Genomic DNA, 14,618 nt, shown 5'->3' with positions numbered 1-14,618 from the left:
AGTAAACTGAGCTATGGATGTAACCAGAGAAAATAAAATGCTGCAGTCAATTTGTAAAAGCCTGAGCTTCATTTATGTTGCTATGAAGACACACACACATCTCCAGCACTCCCCTCACAGCATATATATAATTCCCCAAAAATCAAAACATCCAGTGAGGTAAGTAGCAATCGTATTTTTTCATATATTTGCTATTTTGCTTAATAAAGCAAAAGTATCCAATTACTGACTTAATCAATGGATTTATCAGTAGGATACTTGATTCCTAAAATAACTGACTGACAACCACCCACCATTCCATGCTTGTACCTTTTATACAGAACAGCGATGTGGTAATAACAGTCCCCACCTTGAAGTGTAAAAGGTTCTCTTGTTTGAAAAGTTACAAAATGATCTATTGTGGTTCACAAGAATGTTTGTACATTTGAAATAATAATACAGCTAAATGGCAAAAATGTTTCAATAGTCTGTAAATGTTAGCTAACTAGCTCACCTCGCTGTTGTGGATTAGTGCTGCACAGTGATTTCACGTGGGCTAGCTCACATGACTGCACAAGGATTCATGGGTGACAGTTAGCCAATCATTATGTTTTGTACTGTAAATTAAATGGGATTTTTTATGAATAGGCTGACATATCTTTTTTAAAATATATGAATTTATGACAATATTTATTTTCAGACATTTTTATTTTGGTAGAAAAAAAAAAACTTAAAAGTTTGGTCCCCCCACAGTAACTCTGAGGACTCCCTGGGGGTCACAGACCTCCTGTTGAAGACCAAGGATTTAAGGCTTATTTATTTTCACTTTAATTCTGCCAGTTAATTTTAGAGCTGCGAGCTGTAGCAGCTGGCAGGTCGACAGACTGCAGAGCAACAGCTGATGTGTTTGTTTAAGATAAGAGAGCAGCTGATAATCAATACCAACCTCATCAATAAACCCTGGAGATAAGACACACTGAAAATACCTACAGATAACAGAGAGAGTGAGAGGCAGAGATGTTTAAGGAAAGAAAGATTCTGTTGGGAAAATAAAAAATATTTTTTAATATTTACTTTGAAACATATTTGCAGATGAAAGCATGGTGGGGTGTGGATGAGGGGTGTTCATATAAAAAAGTTGACTTTCCGTTTCACTTCCACTGTCACATTTGTTTTAATGATGTCAATATGTTTTTGCAGAGACAAATCTCACAACACAAACCCAAAACTCTTGCAACAGAATTTCATAGACACATATTCAATATATGCTTGTATTCCAAGGACAAAATGTCACATCAGCTCACAGTTTGTGCAAACAGACAGAAGACACTGTCTTCTTTACAAAGAAAAAAAATCACATTAAGCTACAGAGCCTAACATGACAAAAAAACATACTCTCATAAAAATCTTATGTACAGCTTCCTTCACATACACTTTGTTATTCGAGACACCACAGACATACAGACGACCTTCCACTGGAAGGAAAAGTTTTAAGAATCAAAGACTCTTTGTTTCGTTTGTGGTTCAGTCGCAGTTTCTTTCACTGTCAAACTGCTGACTCACTTCAGAGGTTTTAAAAGAGACTTGGCATGAATGTATGTAAAGCTGTTGAGCTATAAATCTGTTGTAAACATTGGATTCAGTATTGAATCCTAAAATGTTCAAATCTGAAGTGATGTCTGGGGGAAACTGGAATTAGTTCAGATACATCAGCTGATGGTTTTCCCTGTCTGAAGAAACTGATCAGTCAACTTCACTGAATTCTTGAAGATGTTAAAGTTGATCCAGTGGTATGTTCGAGTCCATTCAACCTTCAGTCCTCATTAAGATCCCTGAACATTTCACAGGGTCATCATTCGTAAGGTGTTGAGAGCTGGAACAGCACAGTTTAGTGCAGCAGAAGTACCGTACATCCCCATCAACAATCACAGTCTAACTGCAGAGGTTAAATCCACACAATCTGTTTTTAGAATCTCTCTTCAATCATGAAGGAACAACCCTGATTTCCAGTTTAAATAATCTTTCACTCCTCCACTACAGTAGCATTTGGACAAAATACAATATTTTAAAAAAGCTTAAAAATCTCTAATGGGTTGGGAGACAGATCAGAGTCCTGAAGAAGCAGCTTGAGAAATCTTGCATAGTCCACAGCTCAGTGTTTCACATAAATCCTCCCATTTGTGTCCAGCAGCCATTTAAAAATATGGATATTTATATCAGAGGAGGAGAAGCAGGGGAAGAAGCAGCATCAGATACAGGAAGCAGCTGGTCCGAACTGTCCTGACAGCTGACGAGTGATACCAGCGCACCTCCTCTGAGTCATCTGGGAAGTAGAGAAAGACAAAAAAATAATCATTATTAATGTAAGTTCCTAATTTAATCACTTTTTTCTGGTATTTAATACATTTTATGGTTGTTTTTCAATGGTTCACATAGTGTATAGTAGATACACACATAGTGTTCATGGTTTTTAAGGTTATTAATATTAAACCCAAAAACCTGCTTTGTAATGTGCATGCTGCAGTTGCTTTTTGTCTTCTTCTTTGCCTTATTTGGCAGCTCACAAGCCAACTTTAAATGTGTACCGCCAACTACTGCATCAGGTGTGTAGATGCTGCCAAAATAAGTCAATTAAAGCAGTCTGGCTTCTTTTTTATTGACTATAATTTCATTATCAGAATAATACATGATTATATAAATTTCCCTTTATTGGCTGATCATTTATCTGCCTGATATATATCGTGCATCCCTAAAAAAAACTACAACTCTATCAATCTAGCAAATACATTCTGATAAAGTAATCTAACTTAAAGAGATCAAATGTTATTACTAATGCACTGACCCTACTTACAATCACATTACTTGACAGAATCCTGGTCCTTACTAATATGTAATCTTGTATTTGCTCAGACAGCTTAATGTGAAAGTAATGTGCTGATAATGTGGGATGTTTGTGTTGGAGCTGACGGGTGTGAGGGTGTTTTGCATTCTGGAATAAAAGCACTGAACTGTAAATGAGCAGACGGGGCATGTGGTCATTCAGAGGTGTGTTTACACTCAGTGGGAGTTTACTTTGAACGCCTGGCTCGTTATTTTGTTTGAGATGAGAAGTGTGAACGACACAGTTTTGAAACAGACGGTCTGACTGTTGGGCGTCGTCTACACCCTTGGTCTTTATTCAGATGGTCTGTGAACGCATGAATGCACCACAAGGATGAGTTTTAAAAGGCAAAATCTGCTCTCGAGTCTCAAGTCTCTGCTGTTTTATTTTCATAGAAGCAAACTTAAACCAAAGGCTGCATGACAGAGAAACAAAAACAACCTAAGAACCTGATGCATGACTTTGGCAACTGCAGAAAATGCCAAAGTAACGTGTCTGGTGTGTGTCTCTCACCGCAGTCTTTGTGGAAGACGTGGGGGAAGCAGTGCAGGACACCGTAACCACAGCGACAGTAGGAGCATCCTTTCTGAACCCACTCACCGTGAGGAATCCTACCACAGCTCCTACAGACACACACAAGAAATGTGAATAACTTAACTAAGAAAACAATAACTAATTGCTAGTATACAATACAGTAACTCCAGATGTAGAGTGCTTTGTTGTTTTCTTGTCGTTACCTGATGCGTTGGTCGTACTCGCAGCTCCTCCCTGTGAAGAAAGGAGGGCAGGCGCAGAAGCTGCCCAGGATACATGTCCCTCCGTTCTTACAGCAGCTACGACTCTGCTCAGCACCTGTGGGGAAAAAAGACAGATGTTAGATTAACCACCAACAAACTGTCTATGTCTATTTCTTTCAAACAAACTACTAAACTGTTTTTGGACCAGAACCTAAAACATGAAACATCCTCTGCCTCTTTTAACTCCAGCCTGCAGTTTTAAATCGACATGTTGTCTTTTGCAAACTCAAATGGAAGCTTCCATATTTCAGACATAAGTTTTGGAGAATACAATCAACCAATCACGGTGAGGTCAAAGGTCACACAAGGCTATGTAAGGGTCTCTCAGCTCTGTAATAACTTTAAATTGTATTATTATTTTATTTTTACTTTTTACCCTCCTCTTCTCCCAGTATAACCTACTGTTGTGTCTTTTTTTTATTATTCTAGTTTTTTTATTTTGGTTTGACTCTTGAAAAGCATCTTGTAACATTGTTTTGAAAGCCACAGAGTAAATTAAATATTTAACTTGTAGACCAGGGGCTTTGAATGTGTCTGTGAAACCAGCTGAGGGCCACTAAAGGGCCCTCGTACCTCAGGTTGAGCCTCTCCCTGCCTGTATCTGTATCTGTGAGATAAACCTGAGTCTCCATCTGGCAGCACATTCCTGTCCTCTGCTTCACATCAGCAGGCAAACACTGAGAGTCACAACAAACATCTGAAAATAACAGAAAAACACTAAAAACTAACTGACGACGGCCTCTTTGTCCATCTGTCACAACTTTCTCTTTTAGGACTTTTGCTCTAAGAGACTGAAAGTTGCAAACAAGTTAACAATTACTAAGACTTTACATCAGATTAAGTTTAATTTAATTTCAAACTTTTCTTTAGTTTGAAAAGACATATTTGCTTTTTTAAAAAAAATCAGTTGTTTAATTTATTGTTTGTTACTTTTCCGGTTTTGGATTATGTATGCTTAATTTCTTTATTTAATTTTTTTTATTTTTTTTTTTATTTTTTTTTAAATTTGAACTACTTTATGTTAAGTTTTAGGGTCCAAAGTAGATCAACTTCTTATGAAGTATCTTTCTAAATTTGAGTTTCATTTTCTAGGTTAATTCTCGCATATCTTACACAGACCAGGTTTACGATTTTACAAACACTGGGGTCATGAGTCCAAATATCCCCTATAACTCCAAACAGTTATGAGTAGAACTGAAAATTATGTAGAAATATCTATTCAGTTTTACAGTTTTCCTCTGGCATTCATTTGTGTCCTTTAGTAAAGTTCCCCATTGATTTAAAAACTGCTTTATGTCCCTGAGTTATGTCCCAGTGTTTTCTTCTCTGCCAGGAGAGAATTCTAAGGTAATTCTTTTTCTAATTTGTTGTTTTTACTTATGTATGTATTTTTGCTTTCCTTTTTTTTAATTGACAAAAACATATCAAATTTAAAAAATGTTACAACAGATATTGTATTCTCCTTTTAGGAAAACTCACTTACATCAACATACACACTCTGTCTTCCCACCTTTCTTAAAACAAGATGATTACTGTTTATAATGTTCTTTACAGAATTTGGGCATGTCAGCAGACAAATGACTACGTTCCTTTATATTTTTTTTTGCAGTACAAACTGTCTCTCTTTTTTCTTTGCTGGATATTGGAGCTTTCTGCCTCCATCTGTGCATACAGAGGTGAAGTGTGAACTTACTGCCTGTGAGGCCAATGAAGGGCAGGACGGCACTGGCGTCACGGTGTTTACGGTCCCCGCTGTTTGGCGAGTTCACCTGGGTAAACTGGTCCAGGAAGTCCTGGGAGGGCTGCTGGGATTCCACCACCACAGGAGAAGATTCAGGGGGAGATAAAGAAGAGGAAGAGTGGGATGGACTGGAGGTCTGGTCTCTGCTGCAATCTTCTCCTTTACAGCCTGAAAAATAAAAAGGTGACAGTCAGATTTTATCCACAAAACCCTCATTGTGTGAGGAATGGATCAATGTCTGCTGCTTCCTCTCTTTTACTCCAAAGAGGCCCGCCAAATGGTCCACTCCAGCCCACTAGATGACTAGACTAAGAGGTGCCAGGGTTCAGGGGCATCTTAAACAATACTTTGCCTACTTCATGTAAAATTCAGCTTCAGGACTTTTCCATCCTGACCAGAATACAGTTCTCTGATATAGCAATGAACACTTATTGTGACCATCTTTAAAGATATTGAACATTGTGTAAAATATTGTCAATCAGCAGCTTCACTTCAAAAGAATCTGTATCACACTGTATCTGGCAATGTATGGATTGTAGTGGCACATGTAGTGACAGTGACAAGCAGATTGGCTGAGTGTGGAAATACTGAGACCTACTGTTGAAATTGCTCTTATTTTCCTTAAGACATCTCAGGCTCTTCATCTGTTTTGTAAAAGGATGAACGTCTACAGGATGTATTTGTAATTCTTTACACAAAAAGGGAAACCTTTGGAGCTGATGGTATTTACAGGTTATTGTGCAATGGTTTTATTGGTCCAGCCGATCTGAGATAAAATTGGGCTGTATGTGGCCATGAACTAAGATGAATTTGACACCCCTGGTCTATATTTATGCCCCTGGTGTGGGGTGTAAAATAATGAGCATACATTTGCTTGTGCAATCCATCCACATCATTTGGGATGGGATGAAAAATGTGTCCAAAAACCTAAAAAGCCTTGCAGCCTGCATTTGAAAAAAAGTAAGAGACGTTCTGTGTTGTCTGTAGAAAACGTTGGTGTGATCCTTTAAAATTAGTTTTTGCATATATTTTTGCTGTCTGTTTCAATAGGCTCCATTGTCAGAAAAAAAACTCAAATTGTTTTTCATGTATAAAATGAATCCTCACTAACACAGGAGTGAATATGATGGATGTGTTGCACTGACCTGCAGCAGGCAGAGCAGCAGCACAGTGGAGACAGCTCACTGCACACAGCACAATCCTGCAAACATCCACATAAAAAAAAACTTTATCAACAGGAAGACTTCACATTTAAAAACGAACAAGATGTACGTTCGTAAAATATTCACACAAGTTTCATTTGGTCTCACCTGAGCAGCTGTGTCCACCTCATTTTACTGGAGACTGGAATATATCCACAACACTACAGTTAAGTCTGTTGGCGGGTTTGTTTGACCTCAAACACAACTCTGTCCTGGATAAGTTCAAGTATCAGGAAGATATCCGAAACAATAAAAACAGAGATTCGTCTGAGTCAGAAGAAAGTAAAAGTGTCCATAAATAAAGTTCCAGTCCGGAGTGACTTCACGTCTTTATTCCGCCAACGACATTTAACAGACGAAAAAAAAAGCTCCAGTTAGAAAAATGCAAACTCCGCTTAGTTAAAGAGAAACAGGAATCATTTCCACCACTGTGAGTGTCCTGTGTGTGTGGTGAGCCTCCTCTGCAGCCTCCTCTCTGCTCTCAGGTGATTCTCATACAGCGGGCCCCGGAAGCCCCGCCCACTCCCGATGGCTCTCTGTTTCCGTCCGTCTGACGTGTTCAGGTGGAATCAACAATAACGGAAACTCACCTAAAAACTGGAAAGTTTAAATAATGTTTTAATTACCAAGCCAATTACAGCTAGAGTCATTAATAATATACAGTCCCTTTCCAATAAACATGTGTGTCAACTACTTCTGTTAGCAAGGAAACTGAATGAATATTTAATTTTATTGTTTTCTTTTTGTTTTTGTTGTTGTTTTTTAAGATGAACGTTCGCTATAGTTGGGAAATTTCATTTACTTCCCAGGCAAAAGAAATAATTATCTGAAAAATGAAGTAGTTTCAGCCAGTCCACAACAACAACAACAACATACACACAAACATTTATGTTGCTGTGAATTTTGTATGTTTTAATTGTGGTGTTGCTTGGCTGTAACTTCTTTATATACTGCTGTCTTGGCCAGGTCTCCCTTGAAAAGAGATTGTTGCTCTCAACAGGACTTACCTGGTTAAAAATGGGTTAAATAAAAAAATAAGATAAGTAAAAAAAAAAAAAAAGTTTTTTCATTTTACTTTATTTTATTTGATTTTATCTTTAAGATAAACTAAATTAAAATAAATAAATAAATACAAGAATGACCATATCTGGAGAGAGTTTTCAATGGACACTAGACCCAGTCTTCAGTTTGATTTTACTGTCAGAAAGGTATTTCTCACCTGCTCAGTACAAGACTGAAAGTGAAGCGACATTTATAAAAACAAGATAAAAAAAACCCTTTTGGTTGGCTGATGGGTAATGTTTAGAAGGAACTGAATAAGAGGCTCTGTTGTATTGTTCTCATTTGAGAGACGTCACATTTCATGCTCTGTGACTTATGAGTAAATATGGACTTTCCTTCAGCTGTTTCTCCTCTCCCTGTTTTTCTCACCTTGCACCTCCCTCCCCCTCTCTCTCACTGTCCCCCATCTCTCTCTCTGCATACACATGTATAGTGACCTCACTTGCCCCTTCACATGGTAATGACCCTGCTGCTGAAAGAGAATCCACCTTTGAGGAGTGGTTCCTCTTTCTCAACTGCAGACAACAACAACTTTAATTTATTATTTTTCATTTTCCCACTACACTAAACGCCACATATCTTTTACACTGTATGACTAATAACATGACAGATATTTCTTTGCATGTCCCTCACACCCTTCCTTACTTCCCTCTCCTGTTACAACCAATAGCTACAATACTGTTAAAAACTTAAACATGGTGTTTCATAGGCCAATTCCTTAATTTCTAACCCTATTTTAATTTAACTAAATTAACACACCAATAAATCAATGAAGGATTCAGTTCTTCTCCAGCAGAATTTTGTTCCTTGTAGCACAGACAGAGAATTGCTGAAAAAAAGATGCTTCATTTTGTGGGTCTTCATTTTGGAATAATTTCCCATGAGCTTTTATTGAATTTAATCTGACATTAAACTTTATTATTAACACGTCAGTTGACATTTTAAAAAGTGCCATACTGAAAATAATACATGAGAAGTAGACCTATATCAGTACAGAAGCCGCAGCACATACAGATACTTCTGTCTTTGCATGCATTTATTAAGGGCCAGATCCTTACCAGATTGTGGGTTTTCTATCTTGGAGAAAAATTATATGAGCATTGCCCGGCAACATCCGTTTTAATGGAGAGAGGGGAGGACATATTTTAATCCATAACATTGTGGGGGATTTTTTTCAATCTGTTCTGCTTATGAATAATGAATTACTACTTTCATGTGCTTTTTATGAGTATCCTACATGTATGTCTTCTTCCTTTCTTAAACTTGTTTGTCACAGTTTTATTTTTTCTAAAAAGTTATTCACCATTTATCACAAAAAAGTCAGTAAATGTGAAGGAGAGTATAGAACAACAGGTTCCTCAGAAAGGATAAGCAAAAATGAGCTTTTCCCCGCCATTATTTAAGATAAAATTCCTTTAAAAAAATTTGGCTCCTTTAACATTGTTTTTTTTTTTTGTGTAAAACCAGGAGAGACCCCCTCCCCCTCCATTCAGCTCTGGTTAATCTGCCCCCTCTTTGACCACAGAGGCACAATCAGAGGTGGAAATGGGTATTTTGTGATCTGTGCAGCATCACAATGCAGTCTGATCTCATGCTAATGCACAGCAGGAGAGTCAGCAGCAGGAGGGAAACCTGATCTGAACACAACAGGAAATCTGCATGTGAAAGCTGTCAGACTGCTGCAGGACACAGAGGGGAAGAGGAAGACACAGATCTATGAAAGAAAGCACAACTTTATCTTCATATGATGATGCAAAGAGACACGCTGAGAGTCTCCCTCCTGCCTGCTGGTGGTCACAGCCCCTAAAGCTCTGACTGTCACATCAGTTTTTCTTTATCGAAACAGCTCTTTTGGCAGTTTTTTCCACATTGTCAGGGCCCTGATGTAGATCATATACCCCAAAACTGGCTGTAAACAAACATCTTCTAAGGCCCACAGATTTTACCCTAACAAGAGTAGTTGAACAGCAAATACAGATTAGTCACATTGATTACAGCACCTGAACATCTCAGATATAAATCTTTAACTGACTGAAGATGTAAAGATAAATTAAATCGAATTGTTTCAGAGAAGTGTCATATGATGGCCAAACAAGGATGAATTCTAATATAAAAAAAAATATGTGTCATATTCCGATAATGCTGAAATACAAAGAAATACACATTAAAGTCTTGAATGAAAGATCCCTTCAAAAAAATATTGGACTCAGATTTAAGTTAGATTAGAATAAAAGCTATTTCCCAGAGTCTGATATGGGAATGTCTTCATATCTTACTTAACAGCTGCAAACTGATTGAGAATGTACAGTGAAGGGGGGCAGTGCTGGATCTTCCTACAGGGGACATAAGGGGCCACCGCAGCACCCAGGGGGAGGGTTGACATTATGAAAATCAAACATAAAGGAAAGAAGATCCAAAGATCTAATGCTAACAGTAGTGCTGCAGTAAGGGTAGGCTACCACCACCTGTAGTCATGGCAATGCAGTTCGTCTTAGGGCATGAGTCCACATAAGACAAGACACATTTTTTTTTTTCAGCAGAAAAGTGGTGGCAAGTTGCTGGGGATTACTTTATCCCAGCAAGTCATGAAAAAGCACTCCCTGGATTTTTGATTGTAATGATGTGCTCGGTTTTGTTTCTGTGACAACAACATCTTGACACTAACGTTAGCTTGGTAGCTAAAGTAACACTACATTTACAGAGAGCTGAATACACAGTTAACAACAAACTTACAAGGCATACCCACCAGCAACATGTAGTGTACTGCCGATTTGCTCCCATGCATTTCTGTCATTGTTGTGATAGTTTCTGAATGACATATCAAACACTAGGTAAGCAGCAGTATAGGGATGCACTGAAATGAAAATTTGTGGCCGAAGCCGAAGCCGAATATCATTAAACGCTTGGCCGAATACCGAGTACCGAATACCGAATATCATTGTTTAGTTTTTCATTAGTTTTTGCAGATGAACCCCCTCCAGATTAGTGTTGTCACGGTACCAAAATTGGGACCCACTGTGCGATACCAATGAAAATATCATGGTTCTGAGTAGTATCGCGATACCACAGCAAAAATGAGGCAGATGTGCCTTTTGTCACTTATAAAAAGATAAATCACTTTTCTATAATACATCAATGATATTTCAATGGAATAAATTACTTATTGACTTATTCATACTTCAAAAACAGCATCAATGAGTGATTAACATAGGGGGGATCAAAATAAAATAAATAAATAAAATAAGAATCAACCAGCCACCCTCCTCCCCTGACAAGTAAAGAACAGTCCCTTCATAAGTAACGAACAGTCCCTAAAGTGCGGTGAGGTTTGTGGGCCATTACCTGCCACTGAAAGACTAAAAGAGAGAAATGTGAACGGCTCGTTTCTCCTCTGACACATCACGTACGGTCTCTGTTCGGCTGGCTCGGCTGTTCAGGTACTTCTGGGCAGTCATGACGCCAAGAAGAGGATATTATTGGAGCCGACTTCTCCGTCGCCCGGTAAGCCGATGGCTGCCATATTTGACAGGAATACATTAACGTTACTGTCTGTGTCTGTGACCCCCGTTCAACCCACAACCGGTGGGATTCGCCTTTCGTTTCTGCTGGTGGTTGAAATCTGTAGGCTGCTCGCACAGCATGCTGAATGATTTAAGCCTATTTTGCTCGCTCAAAACTATTTTCAGTCGCAAATGCGAGTGCGGTGACGGACGGATCGCCACACTGCCGACATTTTAATCCGCCCGTCACAGCACGCCGTTTGATTGCATTATCAAAACATGCCGCTATTATTCGGCCTTGCTTTTAACTTATTCCACCGAATACCGAATGTGTGTTTTTTTGCAATATTCGGCCGAATATATTCGGTTACCGAGTATTCGGTGCATCCCTACAGCAGTAAATCAGCAGTGACGTCACCAGTGCCTTTCTAAAAAGTTCAGAGATTTTCAACTAGAAGCACTGGGAGAGCGAAAAAAAAGGTGGGTGCAGTGCTTTTGCTCTAGGCAGCTGCATATGGATGGGAACAATTGGAAAAACACACCAGCTCTCAGAAAAAGAAATACAGTGGACGCACATGGGGCAATTGACCATTGTCACTGTATGTCCATTAAACTTTTTTACACAGACAGGTTTATTGTCATCATAGGTGTCTGAAGTGTCTCTTTACCTTTCACTTGATGAGGTCAGTTTGTTATCGCCTCTTTAAGCAAAGATCCCATTCTGAAATATCATGAGATGTCAGTTGTTGCAGGAAGACAATGGTGGAAACGTGTGTGAGATCTGGAGAAAGTATAGTATTCAAAGTAGTTTACAGAAAATGTAGTTTAGTATTATCTAAAAGATTTTTCAACATCATCAATACATATTTACCAGAGTTCAACAATGCGGATGAAGCCATTGAATTCTATAGCCCGTTGTGCGGCCGCCTGCTGCTGCCCTCTTGCTAAATAGTCGATCAATTTCAAAAGTTATAGCTCACACCAGTCTCTTGACCAATGTACACCAGAAAATAGGTTGAAAAATACCAGTTTTTTTTTTGTTTTATGTCGATCAGTGAGTGACCATCACAGTCACAACATGCTAGAGTATTGATGAGTGTGGTGTAGGGGAGTGTATGTTGAGAGCGTGGAAGGCGCTATGTCTGGCACTGGTAGTGGGACTTTATTTTTTATTACATATTTTATATTGTGTGTGTGTGTGTGTGTGTGTGTGTGAAAGATAATATAAGAATTTACAGTTTGAATTCAACTTTTACATCTTCCTGTTAGATTGAATGCTCTACCTAAATGTAATTAAAGGTTTAGCAAAAAAAAAAGCTTTATATTACAGTAACTGCAGTTTCACTCTATTTTTGTATAAACTCTTCCATCAAAGTGATTAAAAACAACAATGAATTTATCTCACTACAAATAATGTCTGTGTAGTTAAAGTGTGATGTCACTTTATGTGTTGCATCTGCAAAACTACACTGTCACACATGATAGTCACTGGAAAGAAAATCTCCACAAAGCTGCAGGCTGAGATGAACCACAGTGACTCTGTGTCTCCATCTAGTGGCGGTTTCATAAAACACACTCAAAGTGTGACTAGAAAAGTTGAAGGGTCAGTTCATTGATTTTCAGTCTGGATTTTATTTACCCATTGCTTCCAAATATAATTCAGCATAGAACAACTTAATTTAGAACCTCTTAGCTTTAGTTTGAAGAAATTAGGGGCCCTGCTAGCATGCCATCGGGGCTCCAATGTTTGTTACAGTCACAAAATGAAGCACCAACTACCCACCTCTCACATTCGTCACAACATGCTTTATCTTGTTTATATAATTCTCACCAAACAGTTTGTGGTTTTAGGGGAAGTTACATGCTGGAACCATTTATTAAGGAAAAACAGTGTATCCATCTTCCCTCTACTTCTGTGCAGCATTCAGCTACAGCGCTGGTGTCCAGATAGAGCTGGTGAGCACAGTATTTGATCTCTGTACTGGCATGCCTGGTATAATACCTAAAATTACTTTTTCAAATGAGTAATGGAGACTCCAAGAAGCTGCATACAGTCACTGCACTCAGCTGTTGTCTGTCAAGAAATAGAAGGTGTATTTTTTATCTTGGGACTTTTAACCAGGCTTACCGCAACCTGCCTGCAGCTCCATACTTAATGCACAGACATGAGATTGAAATCAATCTTGCAAACTCAGACAGAAAGTTAAAGAGTCTATCATCCAAAATGTTGAACTGTTTCTTTAAAACAACTTTATGCATTGTTAAAGGGACAGTTCATCCAAAATAAAAAATACATATTTTCCCTCTTATAGTGCTGTTTATCAATCTAAATAGTTTTGGTGTGAGGTGCAGAATTTTGGCAATGTCCACCGTAGAGATGTCTTCTATCCAATATAATGGAACAAGATTGCACTCAGCTTGTGGTGCTCAAAGTGAAAGGAAAAACATTGAAAAAACTCAATGTCTCTTTCCAGAAATCATGACCTGGTTACTCAAGATAATCCACAGACCTTGCTGTGAGCAGTTTATGATTGAGTTTTAAATGTTTTTATTTTCTATTCTTTTTTTTTTTGGTCGATTTGAGCACCACAGGCTGATTGCCATCTTCCATTATATTGGAGAGAAGGCAGACATCTCTATGGCCGATATCTCCAACACTCAGCAACTAAAACCAAAACAATCTAGACTGATAAATGGTGCCATGCCATTGTTCTGATGGCCCATAAATCCAAGGTCTCAATTGTCCAAAAAAAGTCCCATTTTTATCCAGGTAAACAAATGCCCATTGCTCTGAAAGTGCCATTTCTCCAAAATTACGCAGAATTATGTCATCAGATTGGCTTACCCTGATATATTTATCTTAACCTTAACTAGTCTAACTCTTAATGCCTAAATTCAACCAACCTAACCAACAAAGGGAACATGCACTAGCCAACCAGGGAGGTGAAATGATGTCACTCTGCACGATAAATCACCATGTGCTCCTGACTGTTTGGGAGAGTGCCTTTTGGAACAATAGTTTTAAGGATAACAGGCTGTTGTGCAAATGGACTTTCAGTTCAATGGGACATTTTTCGAACCATTGGGGCTTCAGACTAATGGACCATCAGAACAATTGGCAGTCCCCTGATAGACAGCACTACAGGTAGGAGGAAAAATATGAACTGTTCCTTTAAACATTTGGCTACCAGACTTTTGTTTGAAAAATTCACAACTTTAATAAATGCAGTTTAATATGTATACATTATCTTCTTACAACAATGCAGTACAGATACACAGCTTTATACAAACTGACCCATATCTGCATCGTCTTTCACATCTACAGTATATAGCTGAACACAACATTTTATGACATTAAACTTTGTATATATTTAGACATATTCCTTCTTAACGTCTGCCATCTCTAAAGTGCTTCATATTCCCGGACTGTCACTACCTAATGTTAGCATTTGCTGC

General features: G+C 38.3%; 1 protein-coding gene across 1 annotated transcript; it reads right to left on the bottom strand.

The window, feature by feature from the left end:
- Positions 1-1,010: 1,010 nt before the first annotated feature.
- tdgf1 (teratocarcinoma-derived growth factor 1) lies at positions 1,011-7,069 on the bottom strand. The gene is made up of 6 exons (XM_050052383.1): positions 6,709-7,069; positions 6,544-6,599; positions 5,351-5,566; positions 3,598-3,712; positions 3,374-3,483; positions 1,011-2,302 (listed from the first exon to the last, which is right to left on the bottom strand). Exons 1-6 carry the CDS (start codon positions 6,729-6,731, stop codon positions 2,196-2,198), a joined length of 627 nt encoding a protein of 208 aa, XP_049908340.1. The 5' UTR covers positions 6,732-7,069; the 3' UTR covers positions 1,011-2,195.
- Between the last annotated feature and the right edge of the window lie 7,549 nt (positions 7,070-14,618).

Source organism: Epinephelus moara, chromosome 9, assembly GCF_006386435.1.
Source record: "Epinephelus moara isolate mb chromosome 9, YSFRI_EMoa_1.0, whole genome shotgun sequence".
NCBI classification, from domain to species: domain Eukaryota; kingdom Metazoa; phylum Chordata; class Actinopteri; order Perciformes; family Serranidae; genus Epinephelus; species Epinephelus moara.
The sequence above is the reverse complement of the archived record's forward strand: the minus strand, read 5'-3'. Positions and strand labels throughout refer to the sequence as shown.